At 37.4% G+C, this 25750-nt stretch overlaps 1 protein-coding gene across 2 annotated transcripts; it reads right to left on the bottom strand.

Annotated features, from left to right (window-relative positions):
• Positions 1–596: 596 nt before the first annotated feature.
• LOC133531567 (zinc finger protein 423-like) lies at positions 597–25039 on the bottom strand. 2 transcript variants are annotated; one of them, XM_061869870.1, is made up of 5 exons: positions 23169–25039; positions 21921–22077; positions 18714–18806; positions 2917–3006; positions 597–1777 (listed from the first exon to the last, which is right to left on the bottom strand). In XM_061869870.1, the coding sequence occupies exons 1-5, from the start codon at positions 23319–23321 to the stop codon at positions 891–893; spliced, it is 1380 nt and encodes a 459-aa protein (XP_061725854.1). In that variant the 5' UTR covers positions 23322–25039; the 3' UTR covers positions 597–890. The 2 variants fall into 2 exon arrangements, with proteins under 2 accessions (XP_061725854.1, XP_061725855.1); XM_061869871.1 differs by lacking the exons at positions 597–1777; positions 2917–3006 and adding an exon at positions 9909–11118.
• Positions 25040–25750: the final 711 nt, after the last annotated feature.

The raw sequence follows: 25750 nt of genomic DNA, 5'->3' as shown, positions 1-25750 counted from the left end.
TCTACCTACGCCTTTTTTACTTTATTTTAATTTTGTTAATAATGAAGTAATTTTATGTTTACATAATTAATATATATTATTATGAAGTCCTATTAGTTATCCAAATTAATTTTTAGTACGTATAGTAACTGTGCTAACGCCATCTGCTATGGAATAGCGGAACTATTGAACAACTAGAGAGAAGTTAGCTATTTATAAGTTGTCTTTAAGTGAAATTTCTGCAATTTCTTAGACAATAAAGATTCTTTAAAACCGAACTAGTAGTAGTAGTTTGTAAGCATTATTGTGTACTTTTATTATGTACCTATGTTTAAACTTTTTGAATAAACGTCTTTATTATTATAACTATTTTAACTCCATCCAGAAACCACATCATACGAATAGTTCCTCGTAGCGCTATTAGATGGCAGTACTGTTACAAGAAAATTGATAAAAAAATCTTTATTTTGACGATAACATTGATATCACATCAAACAACGCACGCGAATAATATTAACTATTGTGCACAAATATTTTTTCCACCTTTTTCCTTTTTTTTTAGGTCTTAAATTTAACATATTTGTATAACTTGGTGCAATGGGCAATAAAACAATAAATACTTGAAAACAATTTAATACCATTTATTTTATAAATATGAATAAATAATTACTTGCTATGCTATAGTCTACAAATAAAATTGCATTAAATATGGACTTAAAACTACGCAAGATGTAAACAAAGACAAAGACGAGTAAATAATGAAGACTGGTATTGCCTTACTATACCATCGAGCCATCATCGTCAAGGCTTGAGGCCTACGGCTCAAGGGCCGTAGCCAGCACGCGAATCTTTCTAATCCCACCTGAGGGAAGCCCGCGGTAGTGACATAAAAACGTGCAGGGTCAAAAAGTTTACATCTTATGCGCAACTTTCATATGACGCAACAAAACCGCCTTTATAGCAAATCGTTCACTACAAACTGTACATTTAAACACATCAGAATCGTGCGCCTCTATCAAATGACGATTCCTCATATAGTAAGAAGAAAATTTCTCCTTACAGTACGGGCAGTAAGACACTTTGCCCTCAGCTGAATGCACCATTTTAATATGATGATGTAGGTTGGCTTTATTACTACAAACTTTCTCACAATGCTCACATACAAATTGGCCTTCCTTATGTGTATAAGTATGCGAACTCAAGGCTTTATTAAAAGCGAAAGTAGCACCACATTTATTACAATTATAATTTTTGAAATGAGTATGCATGTGCAGATATAATCCTCTAAAGCTTTCGAAATTGGAATCACAGAGAACACAGTTATTCAAGCTTTTATGTAACTTAAACGGGAATATGTGATCTTTTATATCATTATGAAATACCTTATCATGAACTTTTACTATATGCTCCTTAAAATCTGACAAACTGTCCATGTTTTCGAAACATATCGTACATTTTAAATCCGATATATCTAATTTAACGCCAATGTAAGTTATTTTTAACGCTTGCATGTCTAAAATTAAACGATCTTCCTTATGTACCTCTTCTGTGTGCGTTCTTAAGTCGGAAGGTTCTAGAAAAGTCAAGTCACAGTCGCCGCAGATATAACCTAAATAGGTTTTATTTTTGAAGCGAACGGCGTTTGAAAATTCGAGTATAGTTTGTAGGTTTTCAATTTGTTTTTGTTTAGGAGTTTTCGATCGCACCCATTTCAGAGATGCGTCTCCGTCTTCGCCTTTTCGTTTGGCCGGTTTCTTCCGAGCCCGTTTCTTAGCAGGCTCGGCTTGCTCGTTGGAATCTGGAAAATTATAAGATGGATATTCAGATCTCTTTTATGAAGATGTTAAAGTCGTCACGATATTATATATAACATATAAGGTTCTAACAAATTAGCTACCGATATTTGAAGAGATGGTACAGTCAACGCGCCAAAAGTATCTGATATTAGGGATAACTTTTCCAAATACAGATAAATCTCAAAAATTCACGTTAAAACTACATCTTTTACAGTCTTAATTGATCTACATATAGAACCATTCCTTTTTGTGAAGCTGTTACAGAATAGATACCTACTTTTGTAGCGTTGTTTGATCCGCTACTTTTGATGCTGACTGTACTTTACATTAAGACAATTAACTTTAAATAGAAATTAAGAAAACTTTCATTTCATTTTTTTTTCATATACCGAATAAAATAAATAAATTATAAGTCTATCCAAAAATAATCATGTGCATTTAACTGACAAGATGTTTTAACATTTTCGGCCATGGCAACAATTATCTGTCTTAAACATTATCTCTGGACGGTGGCGGACTGAATAAAACGCCAATCCAGACAGGGCCTGTTTCACAATGTCTAAGTAAAGCCCTGTGAATAAGCTACTTGCCACTTATCTAACGAATAAAGTCTTCGTTTGCGTTTCACAATCTTCATATAAGCTTAACAGGAAGATAAAGTACAAAGAGTTGCAGGAAGTTTTATCTGGAAGTTAATTTATTTGTTAATTAGCTATCCAATATAATACTTTATTTTTACTTGAACATTGTGAAACAGGCCCTTAAATAATGTATGAAAATATTCATTCTCGTAGCAGCTGTCAATTCAATACCATTTTTTTTCTTTTCGCTTTGCGTTGTTGGCTAGGCCCCTGGTCTGATTTTGCTCCCTTGGTTGAACCCTTATAGTTTCGCCATGTCCGTCTGTCCGTGCGAGGCTTTGCTCCGTTATCGTTAGGGCTAGAAGGCTGCGATTTACATGATACATAACTCATGCATGGCGACAGAACGGTAAAATAAAATAAAAAAACTAAAAAAAAAAGAGTTGCAATTGTTTGGTTTCTTTAATTTTTAATTATCTTTCTTTCTGTCCTACACTTTAAGTTTAAATTTCACTAGCAATGTTTCTTGTGTGGCCAGGCTTAGGGGGATAAAGTCAAACCTGTGTTATGTGTTAATCTGTCGCCATGGTCCTCGCAGTCGTCCAAGGGCTCCAGCTGTATGTAGACCTGGTTGCCGCCATCCGCGGGAGCTGTGGTAATATCTTCACGTATATAAAAGGCATAGATAGAGAAATAAGAAGTAATAGAGTGCTCACACCATACATATAATAATCATTTTGGTACCAAAACTGATTTATGGAGTGAGCACTCTATTACTTCTTATTTCTCTATGATAAAAGGATACCTAGGCCGCGGCCCGGATGCACGCGGCCGGCGGGGAGACGAGCGGCAGATCATGGCCATTCATGCATGCGCTCGACCAAATGTATAAATGGTCTCGATCTGCTGTCCATAAGGCCGCAGCCTTGGACCACCAGAGATGGGCGGGGATGAGTAGCGATGTGTTTGTTAAGTACCTATGTTAACGACGTGAGAGTCAGAATGGCGGGTGTACCGAAATAAAATTAAATGAAAACCATACCATATTTTTGTGCCTAATTTGTACTATTTAGTACCTCCTTTAAAAAAATTGTACCTCACGGTACTTAAAGTTATCACCAAAAAACAGGTCACCCGCCATCCTGACAGTCAGAATGGCGGGTGTACTTTATTACGCTATGTTCCCGTGGTTATTGATAAATTCTATAAAAGCCAAATTTTTGTACATTTTGTACATAAAAGCAAAATTTCTACCGCTTTATGCATTAAAAGTTGAATGTCCTATTCGTCCTTTATGTTTTCTATGTATTTAATGAAAGCTGCTGCAAATTGCTTTCAATATTATTAACCAGTTAAAACTATGGTTTTTGCTCTAGTCATGGGATGTACGGCGCCATTAATTTTGAAACTAACAATAACAAATATCATTAGCCGGGTCCACTCAGAGCGAGCATACGCGCGAGGCAATTTCCTCACGGACAAACCGGCCAGTCTAGACGTGCCTCGGCCGAGGCAGCGCATGCGTTTTCCTCGCCCGAGTGCGCCGCTTCGGCTGAGGCATGTCTACACTGGCCGGTTTGTGCGTGAGGAAATTATCTCGCACGTAATGCTCGCTCGCTCGCTCTGTGTGGACCCGCCTATTGAAAAATTAAACTTAAGCAGCTCTTTGGCTCTTGTTTATGGTAAAATGTTGCCAGCGTTTAAAAATTGATGGTAAATACTGGTTTTACAGGATTTGTCTACTCTATACCATCCCATTACTGGTGCTAGTCCCAGCATAGGGGCGTTTACTCTGTAGAGTCACTTCATTTACCTATCCTCGCTCAGCGCAGTTCTAATTGGCAATATTTTATTGTTTCTTAACAAACACATTTCTCGTTACACATCCTCGCTCATTTCTAGTATGGAAACGCAGTTTTAATAGGTGGTCTTAAACTTTTGTTTTTATTTCCTGTTACCGTAAGAGCGTTATCAAATTGTAATATCAGATGTCATACATAAGTAGTAGGTACCCACAACACAAGCCTTCTTGGCTTACCGTGGGACTTAGTCAATTTGTGTAAGAATGTAGTATAATGGACCCGGGTACGTCCTTAAACTACGTCCAAAAGAGAGGTATGGGCATTGTGAATGTCATCTCGCCTTGTGTGGTAGGGCACAGCACAGCGGATGTCATTCCAGATCTAGAGCAAAGCCCAACTGGGGAAGTACCTCCACCTTACAGAAAACCGCAGCCAAATAACACTAGACCCTACTTCATAGTGTTGTGTTCCTGTCGGTGAGTAAGGTTGCCAGAGCTCAACGAGGAGGAGGGGGGGTTTGGGTCGGCAACGCGCATGTAACTCCTCTGGAGTTGCAGGTGTACATAGGCTACGGAGACTGCTTACCATCAGGCGGGCCGTATGCTTGTTTGCCAGCGACGTAGTATTAAAAAAAATCTTTATAGTATAGTCAAGTTAAGGAAAAGTATGGAAGTAAGTCGTGTAGTCGTGCTTTTTTTGGATTTGTTAGATGGCGCAACTAGATTGTTTCCCCCGAGTTGCACCGTTTCTATTATGTACGGAAGACCGTTAAATTTTAGGTATAAACTATAAAGTGCCGTAATTTTGGAGTAAATTAAAAGCTATTAGGTTCAAGCTAAGTAGTGTATAGAGAACACCTTGGTGCATAGTATATCTTAATTAAAAAGATGTGCAATGTATGATACCCTAAAAAAAAAAATTTTTTTTCGATTGCGGCTCGAGGATAAGTCAGTCGGTTGGTGCAATCTCAAGTTAAGCTTTTTAAAGCATTATAAACATTCAGTTAACTTTGCAAGCCTGGGCAAATTATGGAACATGTATTTTTAATTATTTTGTACATTGTGCTTCGGGGGAAATTAAGAGAGACGTGAAAATTTTAAAAACGGTACTTATCTAAAGACACTACATTTGCACTAAATAAAAAATAGATTTTTTTTTACCGGAAGTTTGTCAAAAAGTAAATAGAATTAATCGCAACGAACTGCAAGCGAAGGTGGTTGGCAGCACGCGGCGCGGGGCGCGCGGGGCGGGGAGATAGCGCAGCGCGCAGCTAGGGTTTGCAATATCCGACAATTTTTCGGATCCGGATACATAGAAATAGGATATCAAGAACGACTGTCAAACTTCAAAAGTGCGACCAAAAATGAAATGCAAGTTTGTGCGTAAATTGTCTATGTGAGATCAAAAATAGTGATGTCTTGTTACAACATATTAATAATCTATCGGTGTTTGACCGCTTTATCGACTACTTATTCAAATGTGTTTGATTGTATAAAAAAATGTTATACGAGTAGGTATGAAGTCGCTTCCCTTAGGGTCATATAGGGCCCAAAAGGTGCCTTTGATGAAACCAGCATCATAATTATTTTAGTATGTTGTTAAGCATGTTATTCTGACTAAAAAACCATCGGGAGACAGTTTCTAACGTGGTTAAGTCACCAGTTATGACGTCATCAAAATGGCCGGTGCCATGTTCAGAATATTGCGTATACCACAGCAAGTATATCACATGTAAGCTTGTGTGGGGTTGTGTCATAAAAAGCAAAATTAAATGCGCTACAATATCGTTTATACATTTGACCTTGTAAATACCATAGTTTGCGAGAAATTTTAAGTTTTATTTAAATTTTCCCGAAAAAAATCCGTTTTTTGTTTTCATCAACTTTACTAGCAACTTTACAGGAAAACATTGTATCAAGATATGAATGCTACATTAATAAGCTATAAAATTCCATAAAAAATTTGAAAATCGGTTTATAAACAAGCAAATTACACTATTTTTGTTCCATACCGGATGACACCACCAAGAGTCGGATGGCTGTTTCAATACAATTTGCAAGGCAAATGATGTTTAAGTAAAGGTAACTTGCTGAACGATATTTATAGTAAAGTAATATTTTCGATTAAAGTATTATTATCAAAATTAAGAATACTGAGATCGTTTTATTGTAATTTACTCCGGATCTAGCTAATTAAAGTTACACACTAATTAAACAAAAATATTTATTTTTTTACGTATTATTTTGTCCCAGAGCATGCACCTTCGCATGCGCAAAGCATAGTGTATTTAAATCCGTGTTTTACTCACCCACACCCTGTACAGCGTTCTTTGCACTTGCAAGACAATAGCTCCTTGCAGAGGTGTACGCTGGTCCATCATTTTTCTTTCGCCAAGCCTAGTTGCAAGAATCTAGCATTTGTGGGTCGCTATTCAGGTAAATTGGTCCCAATGTGGTTAAGCCCTTTTTATATGCTGTGGGAGAGCATCCTGTTGACGGAATATACTCGATCGCTCTGGTTTTTCCTAAACAAGATCTTCCTCGCAGTATTTACATTACCTATTTGTGTCACTACTGCCATTCATCAAAATCTAATTATTGTCTTATAGACTTGAATCATGGACAGTCTACTGATCAGCTTGGACACTAGAACTCGGCGAAGCGCTGCTGAGCATCTTAGGGCATTTTGGATTCGAACATCTATCTCCTCTTCCCGATTACTTTAGGTAGGTCTTTTCTTTTTGATCTGCGGTGGCAGCATGGTTCTATTTTTATCACTTGTCACTATGCCCTTCATGACAAAGCCGACCATCTTAGCCCTATTCATTTGGAGATATTCTAGTGGTTGATTATCAGACCAATTTTCTCTCCTTCCTACTCTACTATCCTAGCCTTGGCCTCCAGGTCGCTTTTGTTTTGAGCCTATAGCCCCAAGTCATCAGGATATCCAATGATCTAATGTTTGCATTAAGCAACATTCGCATTCATTGTATAAAGTTACCTATCAAAATTGATGTGCTGTTAGTGTTTGAATTGATTAAATATATGAAAATACTATATTTAAATGACAAAATGGTATGAAATTATTCATAAATTTCATTAGAAAATTGTTTCGGTTATAGGTCAATAACCATATTTAACGGACCCGTAATATCCGGATCTTATGACCCGCTAGATCCGGATCTTATAGTTGACGGATATCCGGATCTCAAACGCTACGCGCAGCGATTGTTCCGAGACAGTTTGTTTGACACTTTTGACGGGCAACGAGCACAAATCTTTCTTCTGGCATTAAAACGGAACTATTGTTTTAAACAATCATTGAGTGAACTAAGTAGTCTAACGTTTTCGTAAGTATATGGAAAAACACGATTTTTCGAATTTAACAAACATTGAGCGTACCTGTATTTAATTTGTTGACTGTCTGTCTGCATACTCAGAAACCCTACTATTTTTGCAGTACATGCCACTACTCGTACCTCAAGAGCCGTGCTTCGTCGGTGCATCTACGCGCGTTCCTTCTCTTGCCACTAATCACGCGCTTGTCGCTTCTGTGTATTTATTGCTCTACGTTTTTGGTACTTGATTACAAAACTGCATGTTCCGTATAAAAATGCCAATTTTTTATGGGGTGCGAATGTAAACAAAATCAAATGAATATGATTGCATCAATTTCCAATAGTATTAAAATTTCCCCCGAAGTACAACGACAGTAAATCATGAAAAACTACTTTCCAGGTGTCGCACCCTGGTGCGAATTTGACATTGGATTTAGATATTTTTTCTAATTATTTACTCAATTTGCACCGAGTACATTACTTTCCCCAGACCCGCAATGGCCAAAACAGATTTTTTTGTATGTTGTTTTTTTTTTACCTGTTCCGTAGCTTAAATTAACATAAATAACACGTGCGAATTTAGATATAAGTGTTGTAAAACGTACGCCAAATTGCACCGAGTACACCTTTTTTCTCCTCTCCATTACATTATTTTCAGCCGATTTCACCCCTTTCCGGGGGGGTGAATTTAGTAACGATTGTATAAAGTTCGATTTTTAGCCCATACAAAACAATCCGTAGTGATTTTATTAGTCCTTAGAATTAGTTCCTGACTTTAGTGAAATTTGAGTTAATTTGACCGTACTATTATTTATTTATTTCCAAGCAAGTTTTATTTCAATTTTAGGGTTCCGTACCCAAACGGTAAAACGGGACCCTATTACTAAGACTCCGCTGTCCGTCCGTCTGTCCGTGTGATAGCTAGACAGTTGATGTATTTTCACAGATGATGTATTTCTGTTGCCGCTATAACAACAAATACAAAAAAGTACGGAACCCTCGTGGGGCGAGTCCGACTCATACTTGTCCGGTTTTTTTCAAAACATGTCTGTAGAATGACTTCTGGTTTTATTTAACTTGCCCTGTTTGTTAGTTAGTGTGGGTCATATCTTGCTGGAAGCTAAATTTGACCTACTTCCCGTTTGAGCTGAAATTTTGCATACATATGTAAATCAGATGACAATGCAATATTATGATGACGTGGAACTAGTCTGATGATGGAGACAGGAAGTCGCCATGGGATCTCTGTGATAAAACAACACAAGCTGTGTATGGAGTCGTTAGAATTGTCTCGAGTATTAATTGCTTGTGGAAAGTTTACGTAAAGCTAAAGGTATTAAGTTAAGGAAAAGAGACTGTAATTTTAATTGATTTATTCGTTTAAATAAATGCAATTTGAAAATAGTTATTTGTTTTAGAAGGGGGCAAAGTTGTTATTAAACTGCTCGTGCTAATATTGATACCCGAGCAAGCGAAAGATTCCAAAATTGAACGTAGCGTAGCGAGTGGTTCGAGAAGTGGCATCTTGAGCATTGTGAGGGTTTCAAGGCACGAGGGTTAAACAAACTTTGCGTCCGAATGAAATACAAAACTTAACTAAGAAATACCAAAAAAAAACAAACCAAATCAGATCCAAATGAACGTAATAAAAAATGTATTATTTAAAATCATCATTCAAAAGTTAATTCTACCAGCTATCATAAGGAAACAACTCAAAATTTGAGTCTACCTATGCATTTGATTACTTTGCCCCTCATGTAGAATGGAACTTTCTATTTAGTTTTTGAACAATCAACAGGGTTTTTACCAATTGGTGTGGTGAAAATATATATCTTCTTCTTCTTCAACCTAAGCCTTTTCCGATTATCTGGGGTCGGCTCTCCTTGTCCTCTTTCTCCACACAGGACGATTTGTTGCAGTTCCGGCGTCAATATTTGTATTTTTCAGGTCATTCTGGACCGTTGTCAGCCAAGTAGCAGGACGTCTTCCACGGCCTCGTTTCGTCGTTGGTAGATCCAGTGCTACTCGTACCATGTGATCGGAAGACCGTCTGAGCACGTGGCCGTCCCAGCGTAATCGCTTTTCCTTCAGCTTTTCTTCAATAAGAGCGATTTTAAAACTGCCTCTCACGTATTCGTTACGGATCCTATCTTTCCGGGTGACTCCAGCTGACCAGCGAAGTATGCGCATCTCTTTTGTATGTAGTTTTTGAACGTGTTGTTTTGTTGATGCCCAGCATTCGGTTCCATAAAGTAAGGCGGGTCGTACTGCGGTTTTATATAATTTACCCTTTATTTTTAAAGGCATTCTTTTATCACACATAACACCGGTCAACTGTCTCCACTTCATCCAGCCTACTGTGGTTTTATGGGTTACGTCTCTATCAATTTTACCATCGTTGCTGATTATCGACCCTAAGTATTTAAATTCTTTCACTGCAGACAGTGGGACATCATTTATGTAGAGCTTGATGGTGAAAATATATATATTTTTTAATAATATCGTCATCGTGGAAAGGCCTTGAAGGCCGTAACGCAGGGTAGAAGACAGAAGAGAGCATCTATCGATTATTTCATCACCGCGATTCAGCCGGCTGAGGATATTATTTATTCACAATAGATACCCTATCATCTGAAAGTTACAATTGGGATGCGATGCACACATTTTTTTCTAATGTTCATGTGACCAGCTGTCGGTCTTTCCACCGCGATACCAGTTGACGATTTTTTATTAACAATAGCATCTAAACTAGTAGTAGTATTTAACTATTTATATATTTTTAATATTATTTGACTTCACGTTTAATTTTTTCCTTATTATTTGTTATTATTTTTTCCTGCACCAACATACACAAATGTCTCTGTTTGACCCAATGGTTGACTGGTAGAGAATGCCTTTTGGCATTAAGTTTGCCATTTGTACATTTTTCTTTATGTGTGCAATAAAGTTTAAATAAATAATAAATAAATAAACTGGACTAAGTTTCAGTTGGGATGCCACGACAAAGTTCTTTTCCATTTTACGTGGGTGGCTGCCGTTCCCCAACCCACCAACAGAGCAGCAGCTGACGTCCACGAGGGATCATAATCATAACATATCGCCCTTGACCACTTTCCGAGTTATCACCCGAGGTGCTATTGGTCATGGAAATCTGTTCCTGGCTCGCGGATTCTATTTCATGCGGTTCTAAATTGTCCTTCGAATTTCTAAATACCTTTGAAAGAAAGATATACGCTTTATCTTTGAGATTCCGGACATGTGTAAGCTATCAACGGCGGCTCCTGCGTTCATATCTTCACTTTTCACATGTGGATTACTAAAATGTTCTTTCGGACCAAAATTTATGGTTTTTGCTATAGCAAACATGCCTTTTAGCCATTCACTATTTTTTTTATAAAATTCATTCTGTTTTCTATGGGCCTTGTACCACCTTTGCTTAAACTGATACTTAAGCGCCGCGAACCTTTTTATAACAGCCTTGGAGTGTTCCTCAGAATAATCAGTAAACGACAACAGGTATTTTTGAAGATATTCCAATTTTTCGTCCAAAGTAGGCACCTTTTGCTGTTGCATTTTGTCAAACAACGCTTGTCTAGAAACTCTCACATAGCACACTGCTGGTCCTAAAAATAAAATACTTTATAAGTATAAATACATTACAAGAATATGAATGTTTTTGATCAAAATTTGATCAAAATATATTGAGTTGAATGAATGTTCAGCTTTAAATAATAGTTCCTAATCTCTCCGGTGGCGCTAGGTAAGTTCATGTATTACATGAACCATAGAGGTATAATAATATAGAGATGAAATGGAGGAGCAACAAATAATCCGACCAAATTACGTAGGTTGTTCGTGGTATGTTGTCAGGAATGTTAAATATTGTTTTTATTTTTGTCGCATTGCGTATGTTCTGTCCGTCACGGGCGCACACGTATAGCACATCTATATAAATACTAGGTCTATGACATTTTATTTCGGTGTATTGTGGCGCCGCCTATTTAATGTCTTTTGCTGCCCTCCGGGCGGAAAGCGTCAACTTTGCTCCCGCTGCGCTAAACGCAGTTGCCGCTTTCCGCCTCCATTGAGCAGAAAAATAGTATGCGCACCACGGGAGGAAACGTAGGACATTCCATCCCGCGTGTTTGCCACCCTCGCCTTTGGCTCGGGTAACAATTTTACACGCGGCACGCAATTTCCTACTTTTCCTCCCTTGGGATACAAATAACTATTGATGGACACACATAGGTAAAAGGTAAACAATCTTGACGTGTCTTTTTATTGAAAATTATTGAATAACGCTTTTAAAAAATTAGTTTATATCACTTATTATTTTTTGACGACCGATTTGGCCTAGTGGGTAGTGACCCTGCCTATGAAGCTGATAGTTTTGGGTTCGAATCCCGGTAAGGGCATTTATTTGTGTGATGAACATGGATATTTATTCCTGAGTCATGGGTGTTTCCTATGTATTTAAGTATTTATATAGTTGCTGAGTACCCACAACACAAGCCTTCTTGAGCTTACTGTGGGACTTAATCAATTTGTGTAAGAATGTCCAATATTTATTTATTTTTATGAAAGAAAATCGAATATGATTTATAATAGTTACATATTTGCTGTGACTTATTTTTCAAAAGATTTTTTTAATAAAAAGACACGGTAAATACGTTTACCTTCGTTCCAATGCTAAAAACACTTATCTTGGTTTAACTCCAGTAGTTTACACTTCCCGCGTCGATTGATGATCCATATAGTGGATGTGCGACAACGGAAAAAACCGCATACATATCTACATCGACGATTTTTGGTACACAGGTACTTTAGAACAAAACATTTAATTTTTCCAGTAGTTCCTAAAAATTCGAATTTTTGTATGGGATTTGAAAAAGTTTTTTCAAAACCTATCGTGTGGGGTATCAAATGAAAGAGCACGAGACGTTTCTAAAAATATACTACAATGATGCCTTTTATCCACGTGTTCCCAAAAAAATACATAAAAAGTATTTTCGGAACGTACCAAGTTCTTCAAGTTTATTTCTAAGGGTAGGTTCCTTGTACATATAAGGACTACCCTTATGGTAGTCCTAATATGTACAAGGAACCTATTTACAAAAAAAAACCTTTTTGAATGATTTTCGATTTCGTCGATGAATGAATGAATATTTATTGCATGTCACATTACATAAATTGTTAAAGGTGGTACATTTTAGAAGGTATACATGTGACGCCCTGCAAGGGCATAGCAATTTAAGCCTTAAATTTAGATAACTTAAATCTACTTAGCTTAAACTAGGTACATTTTAATCATTTACTATATGAATGATTTGTATTGTCCTAATCATATTCTTCACTAAAAAATTCATCTAAGTTGTAGAAACATTTACTAGCCAGAAATATTTTTAATTTATCATTAAACAACTTAGGTTTATTTAGGTCTTTCAGGGAATTCGGAAGGTGATTATAAATTTTTATGGTCATGTAATGAGGGCCGGACGTAATGTTCGGGTCAAAATCAGATCCATGAAGCGCCTGCGCAAATACTATAGCAAAGCGCCACAGAGGTCAATCTCCTCTCGTATTAATTTAAGATATTGTCAAAATTTGCATGTCACTTTACTTATTCCTGTACCACAAGACAGATTACACGTCTCATATATTTTATTTGGAGTTTTTCTGCTATAAGCCCGTCAGACCCTTGAACATGGTCCACACGAACCGGGTATAATTGAAGGAACCAGCATTTATAGGAGGACCGAAGGGAAATACCTATATATTACCAATTTATCACTGAGGATATTACGACTGCCGAGGCTGTGATGAAGAAATTCACCAGGACATCGGAATCCAGCAGTGTTGAGTGTGTTAGGAGTTGTTAGGGTCCAGCACTCGTTATTAAGGTATAATTAGGTAGGATTTATGGTGGAAATACCAGGTTAGTGAATATTTTATTATTTAAAGTGTATTGGTATTTATTGAGGTCAGATCAATTTGTAAGTTAGTTCGTTGTATTTATTTAAATGTGATATTCATCTAGTCAATTCTTAATTATTTTATTTATTTGAAACTCACAATAAATTGAATTGATTTTCGTTTAAATAACTTACTTTTGTCAACGCAACTTCTGACCGTTAGTTTACCGCTATTCGTGTAGGTACGCTTATTCTATTCACTCGAGACTAGTCATTATCTTTAATTTATTTGTATTGTGGATTATTTTAAACAGGAATTATTACTAGGGATTTTAAATAAAAATTGTATTTTAAATTGAATAATCTTATATGAATGATAATCTGCGAATGTATGGTCTTTGTTAATAGGTACAATAAGATAATAGTTTAGTATATTTTACATTATTTTACACGAATCAATCAATTATTTACATTTTATTCGTGATTCCGAATTATTTATTATAATTTCATTGTAAAATCTTACGAACTAGACTATTTTAGCTTATTGACTAAACTGAACACAAAGTGTAATTTTAATTATTAAATTGTTTCAATAATCGTGCTTACATCTATTAATTGTTTACATTCAAGGTCTACGTACACCAGCTCCCCAAAAATGGTTGATGAAAAGGATTTAATTCGCAAAAGAGGCAGTTACAAAGGTCAACTAACCTTGTTTACTACATACCTAGGCACAGTGGAGGAATCGTCATTAACTCAAGCTGAGGCTAGTCAATTGCAGTTGCGTATAGGTAAGATTGAGGCATTGTATGAGCTTTACGATGATGTACAGACACAGTTAGAGTGCAGCAGTGAAAATTTGGACACACATATGGCAGAGCGAGACGAGTTTCAAAATAACTACTTCTCTGTGCTCTCGCGGGCCCAGGATATGCTCAATAATTTTAATAAAAAACGCGATGAATTCGAGTCATGCAGCAATCGTGGGTCGCGTAGTGGTTCAAATAATCATAAACTGGTTAAGCTGCCAACTATTCAGTTACCAAAATTTCAGGGTTCATACGAGAATTGGCTAGGTTTCCGAGATACTTTCACAAGTCTAATCCATTCTAACGATGACATTGACAACATTAATAAATTTCACTATTTAAGAGCATCGTTAGAAGGATCAGCAGCCTTAGTTATTCATTCCATAGAGTTTTCTGGGAGCAATTATGAGGTAGCATGGAAACTTTTATGCGAACGGTACGATAACAAAAGGTTATTATTACAAAACCATGTATCTGCATTATTTAATGTGGAGCCGATCACAGAAGAGTCCTCCGTGCATTTAAAACGTATTATTGACCACGTAAACAAAAACTTGAGATGTTTAGAATCCCTAGGTGAGCCTGTCAATCATTGGGACACGCTCCTTATTCACATAATTAGCAGCAAACTAGACACAAAGACATTCCGCGAGTGGGAGGAGCACAAAGGAAGCTTTGATAAGAATATTCCTATTTCATTTGATAATTTTATCACTTTTATGCGTAATCGTGCAGATTTGATTGAAACTTTAGAGTTATCGAGCGCCTCAGGCGCCGGTCAATCTAGTCAGCCGGCTAAAATTGCGTCTAAACATAGGGTATTGCTTTCGACTCAAACCACTGAACACTGTGTCACTTCCCCGTCTCAATTATGTCCGAAATGCAATGGTGAGCATAGCTTAAATACCTGTTCCCAGTTTCTCGCGTTAAGCACTATCGAGCGGCTTAATTTGCTGCCGAATTATAAAGTATGTTTTAATTGCTTCCAACGAGATCACTACGCAAACCATTGCAAGAAGGCAGGTTGTAGGATATGTAAGCGCAAGCATAATTCACTCATTCATATCACAGAGCACATGCAAAAAACAGGATCAAATTCGTGTGAGCGTCCCGCGTCACGGGCAGCTACTGAGCCGAGTGATGCGCCGGCGCCGGCCACCGCCTCCGTTCCTGCATTAACGTCATATTCGCATGCATCTGAACCGAACGTCGGACTGTTAACCACTGCATTAATAAAAGTATACGGGCATGACAATCGCGAGATCATAGCCAGGGCAGTTTTGGATAATGGCAGTGCGACTTGTTTTATGACTGAGAAGATATGTCGGCAGTTAAATTTACATACTAATCGAGTAAATAAATCGATTACAGGCATAAACAAATTAAAGTCCCACGTAGGTAAAATGTGCCAGGTGCCAATTAAATCATTAGATAACACCTACTCGACTTATTTAAATTGCTCTGTTTTGCCATCTATAACTGACGAGATGCCATATCAACAGATGGATATATCGCGAATGAATATTCCGTCTAACATCTGTTTAGCTGACCCTAACTTTTATAAGCCATCCGAGGTTGATTTTTTAATTGGGGCTGATCTCTTTTGGAACTTGTTAGGGTCACATAAAATTGAATTAAGTGATAGGCAGACGATACTATTTGAGACTAAATTAGGGTATATAGTCGCAGGCCCAACAAACAGCGGTCAGGTATCGGCTCCTTCGCGTATTAATTGTTATTTTACAAATGTCACCTCTTGCGCTAGTAATGAATTGCTTGACGATGAGACTCGAACCCAACTCACGCGGTTCCAGCAGCCTGCGAAGGTCTGCACTAAGCAATCTCATCATTCCTCGAACAGGAAATCAAATAGAAAGCATTTCACTAAGTTTTTTACTAGACAAGAAGGTAAATATTCTCATACTTAGGTATATGTCAACTTAACGTTAAAGGGAAATCTTAGTGTTTCGGTATTTATATTTATCAGTATAAGCTTGCTTAGCTACTATTTGTTACGTTCCTAAATATGTGAATATATGTGAACTAAATTAGTGTGCATCGGCTGATAGATTGAGACTTGTGAAGGTGTCAGATAGCCATGTTTCGTATGTTTCAATACTAAGTACACATATTACAAGTGATACCTATTTGTTAGGGTTACTCATTACTTCATTTGTTCTGTGCATCATTTATGAGTGCATACAATGAGTCTTGGCTACCTAAGCTGTAATTTGCAAGCTAACGCTGCAGCTAATGATTACATTAATTTTCATGTCAGCTCCGCGTGTCTGACATTAAGGAGGTTTTGGGAAGCTGAGGTAAAGTCGACCACATTTTGTTTAAATGAGTGCTGGGTATTGTAAAAGTATGTTTCTCGTCAATGAACTCAACACTGTTTTGGTTGCCACTTCCCACCGTTTCGTTGCTGCACCGTCAAAATGCTGCTGCCACTCCCTCGGTGTCCGTCCTCTAACGTCAGTACCGACTCATGTCCTCAAGGAACGCAGATGTCTTCGGCCACTCACACCCCGTCAGGGTCGAGCAGATGCGACATCAAGCCGGTTAAACAAGAAGTTCTGGAATCTTCTACTAGAGGCTGGATGACACACACTCAACCGTTGCAAATTGACGCCGTGGTGCTCGTTGAGAAAAATATGAAATTATTTTGGACCTTCATGACATTCAAGAGAGGTCACACCACCGTAATTCATAAAATTAACCCACAATTGGAGTAGCGGTTCTTCGTTGCATCCTATTTGCTTCCTGGATCAAGCAGTTTGGGTTGAAAGACAAGCTTTCAACGCCCGGGGGCATGTTCGGGTCAAAATCAGATCCATGAAGCGCCTGCGCAAATACTATAGCAAAGCGCCACAGAGGTCAATCTCCTCTCGTATTAATTTAAGATATTGTCAAAATTTGCATGTCACTTTACTTATTCCTGTACCACAAGACAGATTACACGTCTCATATATTTTATTTGGAGTTTTTCTGCTATAAGCCCGTCAGACCCTTGAACACGTAACAAGCTTTAATGTGGAAAGTGGCAATCTTAGTTTATTTTAAGTTTCGATTGTTTCTCCTATTATTAATTAAAGGCGTATATAAATCGATGTATTTCCTGACAAACTTGCTCGACTCTAATATGTACATAGAGGTCAGGGTGAGTATTTGGTGCTTAATGAAATAGGGGCGACAGGAGTCTAGTTGGTTAATATTCACAATGACAATATTATGTTCACCTCCCATCCAAATTTGAATATGTACCCGTATTGTTTTAAAAAAAATAATTATGGTCTATTGCCTGAATAAAGAAACATTCATTCATTCATTTTCTTATTACTTTGACAATTTTACCAATGCTTTATACAGATGTTTTACTAAATTATTTTTACAATGTTTTACCATTATTATTAAGTATCATAATTGTAGTGCGTCATACCTTTTGATTTATTTAAGTTAACGAATAATTTTATTTTACCTAAAAATATAAATGAATGATGTATGTATTGCTAATGAAATCTAGATTAGGAATATTTTGTATTTTGCTAAGCCCTATCCGGGTCCTAGTAGTATGTATGTACCTAGCATTAAGTTGCACACACAACAACTACACAACACAACACAAGTACTGTGTGTGTATTTGTGTACTTTGATTGCAAATAAATATTGAAAGTGAAACAGTTAAACTTGTACCTATACCTGAATTTCGTCAAGTGTTCAAATCATTCACATTTTATTCACAAAATTTAACATTTAAAATTAAAATTAAGATAAACTAGATAAAAATTCAAATCAGTGACACTTCGTAAAATAGCTTCTGTCTCTGTGTAATTATAATTAAGGTTCCTCCTCCCGCATAATACCGTGAAACTGAGTTACTCTGGACCATATTTTATATTAAATATGACTTTCTGAGTATTAAAAAAAATTTACACTCTACAAAAAAAATCTTACAAGTCGCCGTATTTCTTTTAGTTGTATCGTTATTACTACTGCAAATTTTATCGAAAATATATGAAACATTACAATCTTTCTCACAAAACACTATAAAATGATTTGGTTTTCTTGCTTTTTGCAAATTCATAAGGCTGTGTTCAATTCCTAAATAAGTAAGCCTAAATCCCGCCTAGATTTCTACCATGACCCCGCTTTCGTCCGTATAGTTAGTGGGGGGCAAGTCGTGTTGCTAGACGGACCTGTGCTGCGTTGCGCGCGCGAGCAAGCTAAATTCTATTTAGAACGCAGAGCTATCGCAGGGCGCTGCGAGCTCGATCTTCTGCAGCGGGTGGTGCGGTGAGGGGTATAAGCTCCGCCCACACGCGCGAGATCGTTGGCGTCGGGTGTAACCTTTAGCAATTTAAGTAATTTAAAAATAGTATTTTGACAAACATTTTGTGACAGCTAGGTACTCCACAAGTCCTTATAAAAACTGTCATAGAGATCATCAACGCGTTATATACTATAATTGTGTAGTTTTATGGTATATAAGAAACTTACTTGTGTAAGACTGAGTTGCGACTCCATGCTCCTCAATATCAATTTCTTGGGGCTCCGTTTTCACCTTGATGGTGAACGCCTGCTCTTTAGAATCTGTTGGAGATACACATGTGTCAAAAGGCTGCCAACAGAACAGAATCCTATATTACAACACAATAGAAATAAAACGATAATATTAATTTGCTAATCCGCGAAAAGATAACGTGCTAGCTCCGTGCTAGGCAATCAGTGCCATCCCGTTATACTTACTCGCGTATTTTTAACGTTATTAAGTATAACGGTCCACACAGAGCGAGCATAGGCGCGAGGCAATTTCCTCACGCACAAACCGGCCAGTGTAGCGCCTCAGCCGAGGCGGCGCGCGCGTTTTCCTCGCCCGAGCGTGCCGCCTCGGCCGAGGCACGTCTACACTGGCCGGTTTGTGCGTGAGGAAATTGCCTCGCGCGTATGCTCGCTCTGTGTGGACTCGCCTGTTTATATTAAAAATATTTTATTTGATTAGTTTAATAGCCGTTAAATATATTTTTCAAAATTTTCAACCGTGGGTGAATGCCTGATAGGTCTGTGCCTTTGATGCCTAGCTTGTCAAAGAATGACAATATGACGGACGAATGTTTGAAATCTCGTATTTAAGAATAGTTTTGTTCTTCACAAGTGTGATGTAAAACATTGTGTGTAACTCCGGGGGTAAGAATATTGCAAACTTGAGTCTTTAATGCACTCCAGCCTGCTGCTGTCATGCATCTAAAGACCTTGTTCGCAAAATTTTACTTAGCCCCCTCATCGCACAATGTACTATTTTACTAACATAATTGGTAGATGATCCATTATGGATTTAACATGGTAATTAATAAAAAAAAGCGGCCAAGTGCGAGTCGGACTCGCCCATGAAGGGTTCCGTACCATTTATGACGTATTAAAAAAAACTACTTACTAGATCTCGTTCAAACCAATTTTCGGTTTTTTTTTAGATTTTTCATTCTGTTATTTTAGAAGTTACAGGGGGGGGGGGACACACTTTGGAAGTGTCTCTCGCGCAAACTATTCAGTTTAGAAAAAAATGATATTAGAAACCTCAATATCATTTTTGAAGACCTATCCATGGATACCCCACACGTATGGGTTTGATGAAAAAAGATTTTTTGAGTTTCAGTTCTAAGTATGGGGAACCTCCAAAATTTATTGTTTTTTTTTTTCTATTATTGTGTGAAAATCTTAATGCGGTTCATAGAATACATCTACTTACAAAGTTTGAACAGTATAGCTCTTATAGTTTCGGAAAAAAGTGGCTGTGACATAATCGGACAGACAGACGGACATGACGAATCTATAAGGGTTCCGTTTTTTGCCATTTGGCTACGGAACCCTAAAAAAGTAGATTCACCCAGACCCATTTCCCCATGCTGACGATGTTACTTGACACTGTGACCAATCCTTGTACATTTTTGGGTCAGTTAGTATAGTGGTACCTCAGCGGTATGTCAATGTTTACTTGTTGGGACCTCTAGGTATATTAAGATTTGACACAATATTATAATTTTAAAAAAACTTTTATTTCAAGCTACTTGGCTCATTTCTGTACAATATTTACACAATTCTTCTTCTTCCTTGTCATATCCTCATGGCTGAGGAACGTGACGACTGTGGACACTCTTCAAGTCTTCACCAGTCCTAGCTCTCTCTCTCTCTGTTCAGTATGCAAGGGCACAGGGAACGTAAGTTAAAGACGAGCGCTGCTTTAAGACTGGTTTTAATTTTACCCTCCACATGCTAATATATGACACTCTCCTCTCCAGGCCACTCTATCTAGGGCCCGGTGCATGCTAGCCTGAAATGTGGTTTTTGTCTCTGAAGTTATTCTGTCCGCCCAACGCATGTCCATACGTCCATCCCTACGCTTCCTTGGCATGCGGCCAGATTATGAGCTTTTCCAGACTATCTGGTACATGTTGGGTGCAAACAGTGGAGAGCCTCGTTTTGATGATGTACACAATTTACATAGGTAAAAAATTTCAAAATTAATGATTAAAATTAAAAATGCTTGCCAATGCCTGCCTCACATCACTAGACCCTACTCATAGTGTTGTGTTCCTGCCGGTGAGTAAGGTTGCCAGAGCTCATCGAGGGGGGGGGGGGGGGGTTTAGGGTCGGCAACGCGAATGTAACTCCTCTGGAGTTGCAGGCGTACATAGGCTACGGAGACTGCTTACCATCAGGCGGGCTGTATGCTTGTTTGCCACCGACGTAGTATACATTTTTTTTTTTTAAATAAAACATTCATAAGCACAAGGTGAGTCTAGGAGGTTGCGTAATTTGAGGTATTAAGTCAGCCTATTTGTTTTTATAATGACGTCACATGGCCATAAGGATTTCAATGATAGATAACTAATAATTTAGTCTTATAAATGTATCATAATACTGTAAATGTACTTAACTTTCAGGACCTGGGTACGTCCTTAAACTACGTCCACAAGAGAGGTATGGGCATTGTGAATGTCATCTCACTTTGTGTGGTAGGGTACAGCCAGTGGATGTCATTCTAGATCTAGAGCAGAGCCCAACTGGGGAAGTACCTCCACCTTACAGAAAACCGCAGCCAAATAACACTAGACCCTACTCATAGTGTTGTGTTCCTGCCGGTGAGTAAGGTTACCAGAGCTCAACGAGGGGGGTGGGGGTTTAGGGTTGGCAACGCGCATGTAACTCCTTTAGAGTTGCAGGCGTACATAGGCTACGGAGACTGCTTACCATCAGGCGGTCCATATCCTTGTTTGTCACTGACATAGTATATTTATTTTTTTATTTTATTATTAAAGTACATCCACATCATACATATTATAACTTACACTAAACACATTTTAAAAGGTAATAAATACTGATATATACAACAATTATGGAGTACCTAACATTGACTACTTATATTATACATAACAGTGAGATTACCTAAACTTAGCCTAAAACTAATCTTATACTAATCTAAAATTATACTAATTTTATTCTAACTACAATACTATAATTTCTGTTATTGAAATTTATAAAAGATACAAAATATAATTTAACTTAATTGAATAAATTATTTCCCTTATTTTATTTTCTGCCCATTATTTTATTTTTGAAAGTATAAAAAAATAAAAATAAAATAAAAATGGTGCATTAGTCATTGTAATGTAAACGTGCTTTCAATAAATAAAGCAACCAAAATTTTACCTTCAGGCTCCACGTGTCCAAGTAACTCTGCCAATTTCTTCTCATTGCTGAGTACTTGCTTCCGGAATATGCAGGCTTCCCGTAGCCTCACCGCACAGTCTTCACAGATGAGCGTGGAGGCTCCGTTGATGCCATTGCCGTTGGAGTATTGTAATATCTGTAACACAAATAAAAATATGTATAAATTAATTCATATTCATATATTTATTGATAAAAGTAATTACATGTCCAAAATACTTACACACTATCGTATTACATTTAACTAAATGTAAATAGTAAATTTAAATCAATAAAAAAAATTACAAATATAATTATAAATCAAATGTCAACAATGAATACAGTAGAAAAATACAATAAATTATGACTTAATATTAAGATTATAATTTGGTACATAAATAATTTCATATAAGTAGTTTTTAATTGTAAAGTAGAGATTATGGATAGATAGAAAATAGATAGAATACTCTTTATTGGCACACCTTAGTAAAAAGATACAAAAGAAAAGAAAAGAAACAATAGATTAAATGTAGAGGCAGACAACAGGTGGTCTTATCACTAAAGAGCGTTCTCTTCCAGACATGTGCCAAAACATTTAAGTTCAATTACAAACAAAAAACAACTCATTTTTGTTTGATTAGGCAGGTCCACACAGCCGCCCAGCCGCACAGCAGCAGCTCGGCCAAGGCATGTCTACACAGGCTGTTTTGTTTGCAAGGATATTGCCTCGTGTGTATGTTCGCCGTGTGTGGACCTGCCTATTTAGAAAAGCTTGAAATTTAAGGATGTACAATCTCACTAATCTAGCACAAGCTAGCCGGCATACTGGAAAATTCGGATTACTGGAAGTTGAAACAATCAGCTTATTATATTGATGTGTATGTATATAGAAGTAGTACACTATACTTATATACTAAATTCAAAGAAAAATGTAGTGTAATTTGGATTTTAGGCATTTATAAAGATATTCAATAGTGATAATGTAAGCGCAAATAGTAAATTTGGTCGTAGAATGATCACTTGCACCTCTATTTTGGTGCCGGATTACTGGGTGCACCGGACCATCGAAGTGCCGGATTATAGAGATTTCAGTCCAAACCAATCTTACAGCACTGCTTTGCTCTACATTTTAATCCTTCTACCAAATGAAACTACTTTTTTTGAGTTTATTTTCTATGACTGAATTTTCTAAAAGACATGATGAACGTGCCCATCCATGATCAGGGAGCAGCCAAAGTATTAAGAACTCACCTTAATATTAAAACACTCCTGTAACATTTCGCCGTAATTTACAGTTTCATCCATCCAAACATACTCCTCATTTAAGTCTTTAAAGCATCCCTCGGAATGGCAGCACCGACACAAGCCGGCGTCCTGTTTCACAACTGCCACTTCTAATTCCATCTTATCTATTTAAAGTCTATAAGACAGTCCACACAACACAAAAATTAATAAATTTACGAAATAAATAAGTAAATAGTACGAAGTACCGTTCTGTAAGAGATTGACATTGACAGATTAATCAGATTATTATTGTGTACAAGCTTATTTTTTGTTTGACTTTGCGAGTACCGTCTACCAACGCTGATTTTTACTCTTATTGGCCATCTAGCGGCGAGTAGCAAAACTACAATAAGCTTGACTTCTTTCTACATATGAAGTTGAGCTATCTGACAGTACAGGCTTAGCGTTGTGGTGTTACGTCCAGTTCAAAAATTAGTATCCTAATTGCTTCATAGATGGCGCTTACCTTCTAGCGCCAAACATTTTTAATGTTTTTCGAGCGTATGTATGTATGTCAATTTCTTTCGCACGCCCTACAGCCCAAACGGGAAGTCACTGAAATACACTGAAACACGACATATTTTCTTGACATCTCTACGGAGCATTGTCTCTACATAATCAACGATTATCTAATTCTGCATATACCCAGAAATACCTGCTTCGTCCTAAGACAGCCACACGTATAATAAATTAACAAGTTAGTGCGCTGATGTAGTGGGCATTATATTATATATCCATTGGTTGATGGTCACAAGTTATAAATAAAGATCCAGCCGACCGGCTCCCAAGCAGAGTTCCTCTCAAGGACTTCACACTCGTGTCAAGAAAAAAGAAAGCGCGCACGGTGCCTCGTAAGACTCGTGGTATGGTGGTAGGCACCACCGAATTGATTAGTTCCCAATTCGCTGGATTCTTGTTTCGTCGAATTCTTGTTTCGCCGGAATTTTTCAGTTACAGAAAATCAAACAAAACTATGGAATCGTGGCTTTACCTGTATTTATTAAATAAAATAACGCCGTTGCCTTGAAAATATGAAACGAACCGGTTTCTAGGTAAATGTCCTATTGTGCAACAATAAAATAATAATTCATACAATAATAAAATATAACCACACGCTTTCTTTACCTAACTGATTTTAATACATATTGTATATTAATATTTCCGATGAAACAAGAATCCGGCGAATTGGGTACTAAACCCTAAACGGCTCATTCTGGCTTGCGGGCTGCTACACGGAGTAGACGCTGTAAGTGTTGCGTTGCGCCTTGCGCCTGCATTATCGTCACGGCTGCTGAAGTAGTGGAGTATGTACACCAGAAGACCGGTTACACGCTGTTATGCGCGTGCCGCGACCGCTGCAGGGGACCATCGAGTCCGCAGACTTCTGGCCGAAAGGTGTCCGACAATCGACACAGGAACAGCCAATTCTACTGAGCCATGACTTTTTGTCGCATAAATAGTGTTCAGTTTTAAGTTTAAAAAATGAATATGTATGTTAGTTTAAAAGGTATTTATCATATTATGAAAATGTCCACACGTCATAAGCTCTACTTAGCGTCGCTTATATTTGGCATTGTGTACTACCGGATGCCTTCGTACCTTTATAATAAGCTCACCTGGGCTCATAACTCCAGATCCTCCAAGGTCAGGTCATCCAGGTACCTGCAACTTGTCTGTCCTGGTCACCATTCAGCGGCCTTTCGTGGCAGTTTTCGTTACGCTGCCACAAAATGCAGGAATGACCTGCCTCCACCAATCCCTTTTCTGAAGTCATTGAGTGGTTTCAAATCAAAATGTCGTGCACACTTACTTCAATTTTAAACTGTAACATCCCTGCAATATAATAGTTAGGGCGGCGAATAGGGGAATTTTCGGTAATACTCGAGCGTGGCAGTTTAAGATATGAGAGATACCTTAGACCTAATAGAACAACCTTGTAAAGTATTTAGCTCTATATGTAGTGACGCGCGCCTAGGATAGACGATCAGATTAGTAAAAAAAAATCGATAGTCTGAAATACTCGAGCGCGTCAGATTAAGATATTGGGGGTTGATTTTAGTGTTTTAAGACTAAATTTAACTAATCTGACGATAAGTCCTTGACGCCGCCGAGTTATAGGGTCGCGAACTTGTAAAAAAAAAACGTTAATCCGGCATTCTCGAGCGCGATTTTTATTTTTTTTATTTTGAAGAATATAATCTAAAACTTACTAAAAATACAAAATCTGCCGGTTTCCGCATGACCGGAAGTGTGGAGGAGCCATTTCATCTTCCGAAAAACGCGTTGCGGCATATAAGTCGCGAACGATACATTTTACAAAAAAAAGTTTAAATAAACAAAAAAGGTAATTTTATTTTACACAAAAAAGGTCTCTTTACATTTTTGTCCAAAGTTAAAACTTTTTGACTTGAAGCATCATAAAAACTCAAACTCCCGGTTTTTTGAGTATATCTCGAAAACTGAGGGTGTTAAAAAAAATTGATATGAAATAACGATGATTAAATTATGTGACTTATTATATGTCAAAAATTTTTTTTTCTAAAGCTTCT

The sequence above is a fragment of the Cydia pomonella genome, chromosome 25 (assembly GCF_033807575.1).
Source record: "Cydia pomonella isolate Wapato2018A chromosome 25, ilCydPomo1, whole genome shotgun sequence".
Taxonomy (NCBI): Eukaryota; Metazoa; Arthropoda; class Insecta; order Lepidoptera; family Tortricidae; genus Cydia; species Cydia pomonella.
The sequence above is the reverse complement of the archived record's forward strand: the minus strand, read 5'-3'. Positions and strand labels throughout refer to the sequence as shown.